General features: G+C 48.1%; 1 protein-coding gene across 3 annotated transcripts in view; it reads right to left on the bottom strand.

Annotated features, from left to right (window-relative positions):
* Positions 1–224: 224 nt before the first annotated feature.
* The window catches only part of CLIP2 (CAP-Gly domain containing linker protein 2), an 81,932-nt gene continuing 67,331 nt past the window's right edge, over positions 225–14,825 (bottom strand). For 2 of the 3 annotated variants that reach the window (XM_019754979.3, XM_019754978.3), the window contains exons 12-17: positions 14,170–14,253; positions 13,123–13,279; positions 7,208–7,367; positions 6,127–6,312; positions 5,706–5,768; positions 225–2,237 (exon numbers count right to left, since the gene is read on the bottom strand). In XM_019754979.3, the coding sequence (XP_019610538.2) occupies positions 2,226–2,237; positions 5,706–5,768; positions 6,127–6,312; positions 7,208–7,367; positions 13,123–13,279; positions 14,170–14,253 (662 nt within the window). In that variant the 3' untranslated portion in view covers positions 225–2,225. The remainder of the gene's footprint in view (positions 2,238–5,705; positions 5,769–6,126; positions 6,313–7,207; positions 7,368–13,122; positions 13,280–14,169; positions 14,254–14,825) is intronic. The other variant, XM_019754980.3, reaches the window with a different exon arrangement.

Raw genomic sequence — 14,825 nt, 5'->3', positions numbered from 1 at the left:
TTTTCTCTTAAGGCCCACTTATAACTCGAACAGATTCAAATCCAAACAAAGCAGCTCAGCTCCGGACTTCTTCTATGCCAGGCCCTCATCAGGCATTCACACCTGAGTCACACAGCCCACCAGGAACAGTATCAAGACCAACTCCTGGCACCAGGGTGCCCACAATTTGGGAGACGATAGGGGAACCCAGGGCACCAACAGAGAGGAGCAGACGACAGCAGGCGTCCTGGACCTCAGTCACAAGCTTTATTGTCTCGAGCACGGACTCGCCACACTTCAACAATTCCACTTTGGGAGGGGAGGGGTGCGGGGAGGACCTGGGGAAGGGCATGGCTGAGTCCACAGTGGGCAGGCGCAGATCCTCACAGGGAAGCCGCTTCTTTGACCCCTGCCTCCTGCAAGCCCGCGGGGGCTCAGCTCCTCCGGGTGAGGGCCTTTGGCTGTTAGTAGACTAATCAGGCCTCCTGTGGGTAGACGAGCTGCCTGATTTTGCTGGAAATAGTATTTGACTCTGTTAGGCCACTAAAGCATCATTTCTAGACTGTTGTTAATAAAACGGCATGCGAGAGCTACCAAAAGCCAATGGGGAGAGTGGAGGGGGCCGATGGGATTAACCGGCTGCCCTAGGATGGGCACCACCCACCTGTACCCAGGAGCACTGAGGCTACCGGGGCTGCTCCAGGAACAGACTGCATACCTACCCTAGCACACCTTGGGAACGCCATGATGGGATGCCAGGCGCCCCCTGGAGCCCCGCTGGGGTGGGACCCCAAGTGAAAACTCTCCCTGAGCTGGGGAGGCAGGTCAGGCCCTCTGCGGTGGTGCTGCTGCGGCACAAGGCATAACCTGTGGGCCCTCTCGCTATGGAGGTGGGAGCTGCAGGGCAAAGGCTGGCTTTCCCCGCCACGCACAGGCCTGGAGAAGCTCAGCAGGGCTTGAGAGGAAGAGGGAGAGACGGTTAGACTTTTCTTGCCAACAACATCCCTTAGGTTCTTTTCCTGGAGAACAGGACTTAAGAAGTGCTGGGCGGGTGCCTGGTAAGACTGAAAGGGGGATGCTGGTACCTGTGCACTCTGAGGCATGTGCTTGGCACGCACACCCCTGAACATTACCCACATGTGCACAGCCAAGCTGCAGGAATGCTTGTGGTGTGTGCGGGCACAGCTCTGCCAGGCCTGAGGCTCAGTCCTGGAACCCAAGTGTGTGCGTCTGTGTGGCCTGAGCATGGCTGACTACAAACACCCCACCTGCATGCCCACGTGTGCATGTGACCCCTCTGAGTGTGTGTGTGCCAAGGGTCAGTGGGTGCATATGCCAGGGCCTGCACGGGCGCACCTTCAGGAGAGAAGCCCAGTTTTGGAACATCAGCCCACAGGGCACCGTATTACTGACCAGTCAAAACATGCCTGGAGCTGTTGTGGGCTCCCCAGGGGCCGCCTTGCTCCAGCTTCAAGCCAGGTCACTGGCGGGGGGTTGAGGAGAGGGGCTTCCAAACTTTCCTAATACTGTGGCTCCTGGCCTTGGTGACCACCCTCTGGCCAGCAGCTTGGAGCTGTGTGTAAGTGTGTGTTGGTGTTGGAGGGATGAAGAGCCTTGCTCCCCAACACCTTGAACCTGGGATTTCACTGGGCAGATGGGCCACGGGGAACTTGTGCCAGTGCTTGAAGGAGGCTCAGGATGTGGGGACAAACAGCCCTGGGCACTGCCTTTGTCTGGAAGTGGCTACAGAAAAGGGGGTCCTCCGGCTTCTGAGGACTGGATTCCCTCCACGTGCCTGCAAGGAGAGGACCTCCTCTGACCCTTTCCTGGGACAGTGGCTCTCTGGGGTCTGACGGGGACCCAGAAGAAGGAGGGGAAGAAAGGGAGGGCAGGGACATGCCTAGGGCACCACGATGGTGCTCAGGTCATCTCATTCCGGGGAGAAGGGCCTGGCCAGATTGCTCAGCCTCCAAACTCCAGATGCTGCCAGGTTGTCCTGGGTGTCCAGGCTGGAGGTCCGGGGCCAGGGCTGTACCGCTTTCTGGAGAAGGTCGTGCTTGAGGAAGCCTCCTGGTCCGGCAGGGGGTCTGGGTGGGGGATTGTCCACAGCAGTGGGTACGTTATTGTTACAAACACTGTTCTTGCCTCCAAAGTGACAGTCCTGGCCCCTGCCTGGAGGAGGTGCCGCTGGGGCAGAACGGAGGGGCTCTGGTGCCAACTGGGCTGCTCCAAGGTGTCCCTCAGGGTCAGTGCTTGTCCTGGAGAGAGCAAGGGCTTGATCATCAAGTGTCTCCAGGAATGGTGGGAGGGTGGGGGAGACAGGAAAGGGAGGGTGGGCTGGGGGAGAGAGCCTCCCTGTGCCAAGTAGAGGAAACAGTATGGGCAAAGAGCCTGAGGCAGGAAAAGTCACTTTGCCGCGTGTTTGAGGCATGGTGAGACAGGAGATAGGGTGGGAGCTGTTTAGGGAAAGGTGAGGGGAAGAGGCAAGAGCGGATGGGTTTACAAAGAGCCCTGAGTGCCTGTGTGGCGGCAGGAACCAAGAAAATGAAAATTGGAGGTTTTCATGTTTGTAAATTGGGATGACCCCACATGCCTCACAGGGCTGCTGGGAGGACAAAGCTACACAAGGTATGGATGTCAGCTCCCAGGGTTGCTGGCACAGGCGGCAGACACAACCCTGCCACTTCCCCCTACATCTCCACGCCTGCACCTTGCTCACAGGTCCGATGCAGGGTGGGTGCCCTCCTTTCCCCACTGCCCCTCACCCACAGGCCTGGCCCTTGGCAGCGTCTGTGGCCAAGGTTCTCGTGTCTCTAGGTGAGCACCTGTGGCCCGGGGTTCTCCTGTCGGGGTTGGAGGGAGGAGTTGCTTCCCCCACTCCATCCTCACTTGCCCAGGGTTACTCAGCAAGCCAGGGACAGAGCCAGGGCTGGGCTCCTCCCACCTAACCAGGCTGGCACCACCAGGTGGGTGCCTATAAGACTGTGGGTGAAGGCCCGGGGTTAACTGTGGGGCGGGGTGTGGGGGAAACACACTTAAAACGTAACAGTCCAGCACAAACATGACAATCATGGGAGTCACAGGCTCCCTTCAGGCCCATGAAGTTCTAGAAAACTAATTTTACACCCATACTTTTATAAAATGTAGAATTTATAGGGATTGCTTAAGGAAGAGAGAAAATACCTATGCTTAAAATATTCAGTGAAAAAAAAACAGGCGGTACAACTGAATACAGAGTATGCGTACATTAAAATGATGTATGTGATGCTTTGCGACCATCATAGTAAAGACTGGCTCAGGCAAGAGTCGTCACGCTGAACTGGTGTGTGTGGCGGGAAGGGTTGGTGTAGAGCAGGGTATTCACATGGTTGTACAGTCTCTCTCCACAGGCTGCTCATTAGGAAACACCAATAACTACACAGTGGAGAAATCAGACACCTCCCTGGCTAGGTGATCAAAATTCACATCAGGAGGGAAGGGCAGACAGACGTCATGTCCCCAGGTCGGATGCCCGGAGAAGGCCCGACACTGACAAAGTGCTCCAGCCGGAGATGTAGAAGCCGGTGCTGATCACAGGGACCCATCAGACAAGCCCTAAATGAGGACTCTCCCATCAAGAAAGGGCGTGGGGACTATACAGCAAAATGTCAGTGTCATAAAAATCAAAGAAAATTTGAAAAAATGTTCCAGATTAAAGAAGACTAGAAAGACATAATTAAATGCAATAAGTTAACTCAACCTTTGACTGAATCTTACACTGAGGGGATAAAGATGGAAGACGCTCCGAGAGTATGGCGAGCAGACTGGATATAAACCTAGTATCAACGTTACATTTGCTGAGATAGGTAACTGTGGTTATGTAAAATCATGTCCTTTTCCTCAGGAAATACAGACTTAAGTGTTAAGCGCCACGACACATGCAATTATACTCAAAATGGTTTAGAAAAAAATTACAGGTATTACACACACATCTTCATATAGAGAGCAAAAGATAAAGCAGATGGGGCATAATGTTTACAAAGTTATGGAGGAAAGGGTATATCACATTCTGGGTACTATTTCCATTCCTGCAACGTTTTTGTAATTTTGAAATTATTGCCAAATAAAAGCTAATATATATACACATATACATACATATACATACACATATAATAGCTTCTCATTATTCATAGTATTTCTGTTCTATAAAGACACCACCAACGCTGAATTATTGAACCCTGAGCCATTGCTCCCGGGGGAAATACCGGGTTAGGTTCCTGTGAACCTCTAAGCACAATGTTTCTGTCATTGGTCAATACACAGCCATGTTTTATTGTGTGATTCTGTGCAAAGACACCTTAGTTAATGTATACTGCTGACTTATTAACAATGAACTCAAGGCCAATAGTACAGCTGGTCCTTGAATAACATCATTTCATTATAACGTTGATGAGAACAACAATAAATTGAATCCCAGCCAGGGCCACTGTCTGCGTGGCATTTGTAATGATCTCCCCAGGTCTGTGTGGGTTTTCTCTGGGTATTCTGGTTTCATTCCACATCCCAGAGATGTGCACACTAGGAGAATTGGCGTGTCTAAATTATCCTCGCCTGAGTGACTGTGGGTGTGAGTGGCCCTGCGATGAAAGGGCACCCTGTCCAGGGTGGGTCCAGCCTTGAACCTGAGCTGCTGGGAGAGGCTCGGGCCGCTCTCAACCCTGCACTGAAATAAGCAGCTCGGAAAATAATCAGCTTACTTGTTTTTATTCATCTTCTTAAATGTATGTATAGTTCACACTTATTTCAATGTTTAATATTAGACGTGTGTTGGGTCTTTATTTAGAAGTTTGGTGATGTTTTTGTGACCAGGAATATGCTGTAGGAACTTAACTCTTGCTTATATCAATTAGCCAATGGTAAAACTGGTTTCGTTATGTCACTGGGTTTAAAGTCAGTTTCCAAGAACCTATTAATGACATTAAGTGAGAGCTTACTGTTTAACTCATGCCTGAAAGAGGCTTATTTCACACATGGATTTTCTTCATAAGGCACACAGCTGTCTTCTTACCAGACAGCACTTCAGCACTGCACTGTGGAGTCATTTTAAACAGCAGACATTACCAAGAAAAAAACACACAAAAATGTGAACAATGTGGCACTGAATAGACTGCAAAACGGACACATTTGAAGTATGAGCTGAAGCAAGAAGGCAGAGAACGGTCTTGTCACCCCTCAGCGGGAATATGCAGGTCTGGTGACTCAAGTTTTGCTCTGCTCTGCACATGTCCAAGAATGACCACAATATTGCTGCACATATTGATTTTGGGGTTACAAATAAATTTTAGTGAGTAGGCAAGTCTGAAAATATGGAATCTGTGAATAATGAGAACTGACTGTAGATGTACACATATATGCACATACACACATGCTTAGGAAAGTTCAGGAAAGATATCACTTAAAAACATGAAGTCATCTCTGGGTCACAGGACTACTGGTATTTTCTTCTTTATATATTTTTGGGTTTTTTTCTCCCAAAAGTTTCCCAAGAGGCATTAATACTTTATAATAAAAGTTTCTTTTCTTTTCTTTTTTGTTTAAAAGGGAAACAAGGCTAAAAAAGCAGGATGGATATTGAATCAAGATTGAAGCATCTTTGTATTTTTGGTGACTTTTCAGGCTTTTTTCTGCCTGTACAGGAGGGCCATGGGAGTGCCAGTGTGTCTCCCAGGGGCCAGGGTGCCCCTTACCTCTTGTTTGTGGGCCTTGTCTTGCTGGTGGATACCATTTGCAGAACCGGAGTTGCCGATAGCCTGTAAGAGTCAAGCATGGGCAGAGGCTGAGTGAGGTTCACCAGGCAGCAGTTCCTGGTCCGTCCACTAGGTGGAGAGGTCTTCCTGACCGGATCATCTCAGACTCCAAACTGACCAGAGCCCTTCAGAATGCAGGTCCCAGGACGCTGGGAAACCAAGGCTCTCAGGGCACAGCTGCGTCTCCCCTCTTAGGCTGAGATACCCTCATGCTAAGGGACTCCCAGAGGGCGTGCCTGTGTCTCTCCTCTCAGAACAGGGTTCCCAGAACAGACAGGGTTGCCTCCCTTTTCAGACTAGGGTTCCCAGGACATAGCCCCTGGCTTGCCTCCTGGTCAGCCCACCCTGGCCCATGGCTCACCAGGGACTTGTCGGGACAGCCCCTCATGGCCTCCATGAGCTTCTCCACCTGCTGGGCCTGGTCCAGCGCGTCCCGCAGGGCATCCTCTGTGCTCATCAGCTGGTGCTGCAGCCGCAGGAGCTCAGGTGCTGAGGACGGGTCAATGAGGGAGTAGCGCCGCTGCTCCGACAGGGCCTTCTCCTTGTCCTGGAAGCAGCCAGAGCGCAAGTGAAGGAGGGAGGGAGTGAGTGTCGGGGTGTGTGTGCGTCTGTGTGTGCACGTGTGTGTCGCAGGAGGGCGGCCTCTCCACTAGATGGGAAACTTCTGGCCCCACCTCATCTCTGAGCCAGGCCTGAACATCACCGGGACGCCCCCCAGGCCTCCCTCCTTCACCTGAGGGTCCCCACAGAAGCATTTTCCCTGTCCTGGCCCTGAATTCCCAGGCTCTGTCAGGTACTTCACATCCTCCAAGTCCCCAAATCCAGGTTCCTCCCTTCTTTCCTTCTTAATTCCCCCCTATTCCCTCCATACTGTCTTATGTGGGTCCCTCATCTTCACCCCCAGACCGTCAGCCTCATAACTTCTTAACCTCCAGCCATCTCACCCCTTGCCATAGTGGCCCCTTTACCCCTCCTCTTCCACGCAGCAGGACACAGCTGCCCCATCCACCATGGGGCCGAGACACACCTGCCTCATTGCCACACAAACATGCCCCCTCCTTCCTGACAGTCGTGTGTCAGTCCCCAATGCAGGACCCTAAACAAGGAGTGCTTTCTGGTTGATTACTTCCCTGAATGGGGAGCTCACCACCCAGCAGTAGCCCATCCTACCTCTGAATTAGTCAGATTCTTAGGAAGTCTCCCTTTGCAATGCATTATCCAGACTGTCACACAGCCAGCCATACGTCTGCAACAGCAGCCATCCATGGCCCCTCCACCAGCTATGTCACTGACCCTGTGGTTCTGGGGGATTCTGAACTTTCTCTGTGGCCTGGCTGTTCCTGGGGTAGCTCTAGGAGGTCACCACTCTATGACCTGATAGCATGGCAGCCGCAGCCCCACCTTGGTATTCCCCTGCCCCCAGACCATCCTTCCCCACATACCAGTCCAGTCAGCTTTTCACGCAGGCCCCGGATGTCATCCTTGAGTTTCTGCTCCTTGATCCGCCACTCAGCCTTGTGGACCTCGCGGCTCAGGTCCCGTTCAGGCCCTGGGGAGTGGCGATTGGCCTCCAGCAACAATACCCTCAATTCGTTCAGGCTCCTGGAGAGGGTAGGGGGGTGGGGATTACAGAACAGCTACAGTCAGCCTTGGTCCCTCTGCTCCCACATTCCAGCCACATCCCAAGTGCCTAGAGACTGGCTGTTTGAGGGGGACACTGGCTATTAAAATATCATCTGCAACACCACATTAATAAAATGAAAAATAAAAATCACATGATCATATCAATAGACGCAGAAAAGGCATTTGATAAAATCCAGCAGCCATTTATGATAAAAACCCTTAAGAAAGTGAGAATAGAGGGATCATATCTCAACATAATAAAGGCCATATATGATAAACCCACAGCTAACATCATACTCAATGGGGAAAAGCTAAAACCATTCCCCTTAAGATCAGGAACAAGGCAAGGTTGCCCACTTTCTCCACTTCTATTCAACATAGTGCTGGAAGTTCTAGCCACAGCAATCAGACAAGAAAAAGAAATAAAAGGCATCCAAATCGGTAAGGAGGAAGTAAAATTGTCATTATATGCAGATGATATGATACTATATGTAGAGAACCCTAAAGACTCCACCAAGAAACTATTAGAGCTGATAGATGAATTTAGTAAAGTAGCAGGATACAAAATTAATATTCAGAAATCAGTTGCATTTGTATATACCAATAATAAAACATCAGAAGGAGAAATTAAAAAAGCAATCCCATTTACAATTGCTCCAAAGACTATAAAATACCTGGGAATAAATTTAACCAAAGAAGTAAAAGATCTGTACTCAGAAAATTATAAGACACTGAAGAAAGAAATGAAAGAAGATACAAATAGATGGAAACACATACCATGTTCATGGATAGGAAGAATTAATATAGTTAAAATGTCCATACTGCCTAAGGCAATATACATATTCAACGCAATTCCTATCAAACTACCAACGATGTTTTTCACAGAAATAAAACATATAATCCTAAAATTTATATGGGACCATAAAACACCCTGGATAGCCTCAGCAATCTTGAGAAATAAGAACAAAGTGGGAGGTATAACAATACCTGACATCAAATTATACTACAAGGCTACAGTAATCAAAACAGCATGGTACTGGCATAAAAACAGACATATAGATCAATGGAACAGAATAGAGAGTCCAGAAATAAATCCATGCCTATATGGCCATTTAATCTACGACAATGGAAGCAAGAATGTACGGTGGGGTAAAGACAGTCTACTCAATAAATGGTGCTGGGAAACCTGGACAGACACATGCAAAAAAATGAAGCTGGACCACCTCCTTACACCATATACAAAAATAAATTCAAAATGGCTTAAAGACTTAAATGTAAGATCTGAAACCATAAAATTCCTAGAAGAAAATATAGGAAGAAACTTCACAGACATTACCCGGAGTAAGATTTTTACTGATATATCCCCTCGCGCGAGGAAAGTAAGAGAAAAAATAAACATGTGGGATTACATCAAACTAAAAAGCTTTTTCACAGCAAAGGAAATCATCAATAAAACAAAAAGGGATCCTATTGAAATGGGAAAAGATATTTGCCAATGATATATCTGATAAGGGTTAATATCACAAGTTTTTAAAAAACTCACTCAACTCAACTCCAAAAAAAACAAACAACCCAATTAAAAAATGGGCAGAGGACATGAAGAGACATTTTTCTAAAAAGGACATACAGATGGCAAACAGACATATGAAGAAATGTTCAACCTCACTAACCATCAGAGAAATGCAAATAAAAACCACAATGAGATACCACCTCACCCCAGTCAAGATGGCTATCATCAATAAATCAACAAACAACAAGTGCTGGCGTCGATGTGGAGAAAAGGGAATGCTGGTGCACTGTTGGTGGGATTGCAGATTGGTGCAGCCACTATGGAAAACAGTTTGGAGGTATCTCAAAAATCTGAAAATGGAACTACCTTATGATCCAGCAATCCCACTCCTAGGTGTCTATCCGGAGAAATCCAAAACTCCAATTCAAAAATCTTTATGCACGCCTATGTTTATTGCAGCACTATACACAACAGCCAAGACCTGGAAAGAACCGAAATGCCCATCGGTAGATGACTGGATTAAGAAACTGTGGTACATTTATACAATGGAGTATTACGCAGCCATAAAGAAGAAAGAAATCTTACCATTTGCAACAACATGGATGGACCTAGAGAACATTATGTTAAGTGAAATAAGTCAGACAGAGAAAGAGAAATACCATATGATCTCACTTATATGCGGAATCTAAAGAAAAGAATAAGTGAATGAACTAATCAGAGACAGTTTTGGAAACATGTAGGAAAAACTGAGGGTTGCTAGAGGGGTGGGGGGGGGGGATAAGGGGAAGGTGAGAGGTTTAGAAAAATAGTCGGTAACCACAAGATGGCCACGGGATTTTGAAAATTTATTTGGGGAACGTAATCAATAATGTAAAGATTTTGTAGGGTACCCGATGGACATGTGTCCCATTAGGGAGACCACCTCAGGGGTGATGTAGATGCCTGATCTCTGCACTGTACACCTGAAGCTGAACAATACTGAATGCCAACTATAATTTTACATGAATATATATATATATGTATGTGTATATATTTGTATGTATATGGTTACAGGAAGCGGAGTACAGCATTAGGAATAGAGACAGTGGAAATGTAATGGCGTGTGCGATGTCAGAGCGATAGTGGATGGGGGGGGATCACACAGTGTGCGGGATATAAGTGATAAACGTCTAAGTATTGCTTTGTCTTGTGCACCTGAAACTAATAAAATATTTTTAAAAATATATACATTATCTGCACCAGGAGGGGCCAGAGTGGAAACATGAGGCATGAACCATTTGATCACAACCCAAGAGGGGCCAGGATTTAGAGACAGGACAGTCAAGAGGACCTGGCCTTTCCTAGAATGTTTCTAAAGTGTTTTTTGTTTTTTTTTAAGAGAGTATTTGTTTAACTAAAAAATTAAGCAAAGCGAAAAAAATATTCATCCAAGAGAGCTTATATAGCCAGGCATTTTAAATAGCTGATACCAAATGAGTCTTGTTTCCCATGTCAACTATTTAATCAACCAGCAGTAGCTGCCTGGAGGACTGGGATGAGAATGATTCTGAGGCCACTCATTTAGGCTCTGCAGAAAAGAGTGTGGTGGTCACTTAGCAATGTCTGCCACGGGCACAGGATAAGAGATTAGAGCACACTCCTTTTAAGCCTTTTCCTTGCCTGCACCTACTATAGGGGAGGGGAAAACTCCCTTACCTGGTGGCAATGGGTAGTTGAGAACAAAATGGAAGTCTGCTGGCCCTGCCCCTTTCCCTTTTCTCGTCCTTCCTGCTATGTATGTGATGACTGGAGCTTCAGCAGCCACCTTACAACCATGAGGCAGAGTCCAAGAGAACCACAAAGCTGTTGGCACTGCTACTTTGAGACACTGCACCAACTGTCAGCCATAACTACTCCCAGATTTCCTGTTATGTGAGAAAAACAAATCTCTACTCGCTCAATCTGCCAACACATTCCTAGCTGATCTCCCACTCCCATCCTCAGCACCATAGGAGCATTGAGGAACCCAAAGTGGTCTCTTTCAATCAAGAAAGTCTTCAGGGAAGAGATGGGCCATAAGCTAAGCCTTGAAGAATGGACTGGACTTCGTGAAATGTCCAGAAAGAAGAAGGTAAGAATTGCCTAAGTGACGAGAGATGAAGGGAGGAATGAGTCGGTTGACAGCAGGACAACAGACTCCTCAGAGGAGGCGAGACTGGGCTAAACACCGAGAACAAAACACCCGATTTGGACGGGCGAGGGCATGGGGAGCAGGGGAGCAGGAGAGCAGTGGGGACGATGGAGGGCCTGGCTGGTCATTAGTTCATGCTGGGAAGGAATGTTCCCCGGGTGTACCCGTTTATCTCCCTCCTGGGCAGGGCCATATTTTCTAGAAAGCTGCTAGGTTTGACACAAATCTAGCATAGACACTCCCAATTTGTATATCAGATGTACAGGAGGGGAGGAAGGGAGACAGCATTTCCTTTATAACACGATGCTTGTACTCCAACAAGACTCCTTTAACTCAGGGGCTGTGAACCATGTCCATGAAGTGGGTGTAAGTAAAATAAAGAAGGGGGTGGGGGACGTGGGAGACCAAGAGGGCCCCACTCGTTGAAAGGCGCAGGTGCTCCCCAGCAATGGCTGGTCGTTGCCACGCTGGATGTCAGTCTAGTGTTGGCAGAACTTCCAATTTTTTAAGAGAATCTGGAGAAATCTCTATTTTATGTGAAATCTTCTGATTTTTGAATGGTAATCTTTTTTTTAAAGCAACATACAGCTCCCACAAATCATGTCTATTGACTGGAACTCAGCGGTTCTCAAAGCATGGTACAGGGGAACTTCAGGGGTCCCCAAGACCCTTTGAGGGGGCCCAAGGGTCAAAACTATTTTCACAGTGATGATAAAAATATTTTCACTGTCATTTCTCACGAGCATACAATGGATATTTTTCTTGGGGCCACGTGGCATATTAATTATCTGAAAAATATATTAAAATATGCTCTTCTCCAACTATATATCTCTGTAAAGCCAGATTTTCGTAATATACTTCAACCAAAACAACAAATTGCAAAGACTGAATGCACAAGAAGATATGAGAATCCAGCTGTCTTCTACTAAGCCCAACAATGAAGACATTTGCAAAATGTTAAACAGTGCTACTCTTCTCACTAGATATTTTTTGTTTTGGAAAACACTTTTCATCAACAGCCTGTTATTTATGTTACATGCAATTGGTTTATTATTTTTAAATGGATTAGTAAATATTTTTTAATTCCCCAGTTTTTATTTCTAATATGGTAAATACAGAATAAATCAACAAAAGCTCTTTAGGAATACTCAATAACTTTTTTTTTCTCTTTTTTTTTTTTTAAAGATTTTTTTTTTTATTGGGGAAGGGGAACAGGACTTTATTGGGGAACAGTGTGTACTTCCAGGCCTTTTTTTCCAAGTCAAGTTGTTGTCCTTTCAGTCTTAGTTGTGGAAGGCACAGCTCAGCTCCAGGTCCAGTTGCCGTTTTGCTAGTTGCAGGGGGCACAGCCCACCATCCCTTGCGGGAGTCGAACCGGCAACCTTGTGGTTGACAGCACGCATTCCAACCAAATGAGCCATCCGGGAGCTCAGTGGCAGCTTAGCTCAAGGGCACCTTTAGTTGCAGGGGGCGCTGCCTACCATCCCTTGCAGGAGTCAAGGAATCGAACTGGCAACCTTGTGGTTGAGAGCCCGCGCTCCAACCAACTGAGCCATCCGAAGGCAGCTCAGCTCAAGGTGCTGTGTTCAATCTTAGTTGCAGGGGGCACTGCCCACCATCTCTTGTGGGAGTCGAGGAATTGAACCGGCAACCTTGTGGTTGAGAGCCCACTGGCCCATGTGGAAATCGAACTGGCAGCCTTCGGAGTTAGGAGCATGGAGCTCTAACTGCCTGAGCCACCAGGCCAGCCCCAATCCTCAATAATTTTTAAGAGTTTTAAAGGGGTCCCTGAGAACAAGAAGTTTGGGAACCACTAATCTTTCTTATAAGCTCTGTTTGGAGAACTGTGTTAAGAAGGATTCTGAGGCTTCATCTGAGCATATCAGAGGAGAGGATGGTGATCACTGGTGATGCCAGCCACCCATGCAGTACATCCGTGCCCACCTCTGGAGAAGACTGGCTAATGTTAGGTGGAGTGAGGGTCAGGGCCAGAGGGAGGAAAGCTGGGTGGCAGGGCAGGGCAGGTCTGACCACACAGCCCACGGCTGACTCACCGCTCCTTCCTGAGCAGCTCCTGGCTGATGACCACCAGCTGGCCTGAGGCGTCGTGGGTCTTCCGGGACACGGCCTCCAGCTCCGACTCCAGGTGCCGCTTCTCCTTCTGGAGGGCCTCCACCTTCTTCTCTCCCGACTTGCACTTGCTCTCCAGTGCTGAGGGTCAGCCGGCAGGAAAGATAGAGAGGGTTAGGATCTAGAGAGTGGGAACGTGTCCCACCTGAGGGCCAAGGTCCGGGCAGGAAGCTGGTTTTCCCGGGGGGGGTCACAGTGACACATCTACTGTCTTTCCAGAGCCAGGCAGCTTGGGGCTGAGAGAACAGCCACAAAAAGCAGACCAGGGCACCCAACACAGCAGCCCAGGCCCTGTGGTGGCGGGAAGCAGTCCACCCAAGACAGGGCCTGGCGTTACAATGCTGCCTGGACAAGGGAAAGCTCAAGCTCCACCTAAGCCATGGAGGAATGTGAGGTCAACTGACCTTTGTCTGGACCAACTACGCCACGTGAACGTAATGGATACTGGAGAGAAGGAGGGGTGGGAACCAGTCCCCAGGATGGGGGCCGTCTCATGCACACCACCACTGGCACTCTGGTGGACAGGAAGCAGGGCCAGTTTGTCACCAAATGACAAATTCCAGACCCCCTGCCTCTCCCCAGGTCCCCCTCTGTCCTCACTTCCCCTGTGCCTTGCCCTATGCTGTGGCTGGCATCCTCCCCCTGCCCCCAGGCCCCGATTCTAAAATCCTCGTATTTCCTTTAGGGCTTGGGGGCAGATATGCTATATCAAAGTGGCCGATGAGAAACCAAAAAGTTCTGATGGAATTTCAGAGCATGGAACAGCCTCCGGCAAGAGAAGCTGGCTGGGGCTCCCAATTGTGTTACAGACCACGGGTGGGCTACTATTCTCCCACTCGCTGCTGCCCAGTGGCAGTCCAGTGTAAGAGACCTGGCCCAGGCCACCTTCTTCTCCAGGCTGAGTGCCAACACACTCCATGCGCCACTGGCCTGTGACGTCCCCACATCTGCCCTGCGTGAGGGAAACTTACCACTTACTTGGGCCCTGAGCATCTCAGTCTGCGACGTCAAGGCTGTCACCTCTTTGTCCCTTTTGTTCAGCTTGTCTTGCAGGCCTAGGGGAGGAGGGAGAGATGGGGGCCATCAATCCTCCAGGTTCAACACTTGTGGTCCAGTGATCACCGCCCCACTCTGAATCAGAGGCTCTGATTCCCTGTGGTCTCAGGCAACTTAACTCCGTTTCCTCGAGTGAAAAATGAAGATCATAATAACGGTGCCCATATCACTGGTCGTGTGCACTGAGAACTGGGTGGCCTCAGACAGTCATAGAAAAGATAATGCACGGAAAGTGCTGGGAACATACTAACGTTCCATAAATGAATTTATAAATTTAATATAACACCAATAAAAATAACAACAAGATTTTAATGTTTGTAGAACTAGATATGCTGATTCGAAAATCTCGGAAAAGTAAGCATGAATAGCCAAGAGAGTTTGGCAATAACTTCTTAAAAGTTTCACACAGAATTACCATATGACCCAGCAATTTCACTCTAGGTGCATACCCCCCAAAAAAGGTACTCAACAAGTACCTATACAAGCATGTTTATAGCAGCATTATTCACAATGGCCAAAAGGTAGAAACAGTCCAAATGTCCATCAACAGGTGGGCGGATAAACAAAATGT

The sequence above is a fragment of the Rhinolophus sinicus genome, chromosome 3, assembly GCF_057876585.1.
Source record: "Rhinolophus sinicus isolate RSI-liver-muscle chromosome 3, RSI-T2T, whole genome shotgun sequence".
NCBI lineage: Eukaryota > Metazoa > Chordata > Mammalia > Chiroptera > Rhinolophidae > Rhinolophus > Rhinolophus sinicus.
The sequence above is the reverse complement of the archived record's forward strand: the minus strand, read 5'-3'. Positions and strand labels throughout refer to the sequence as shown.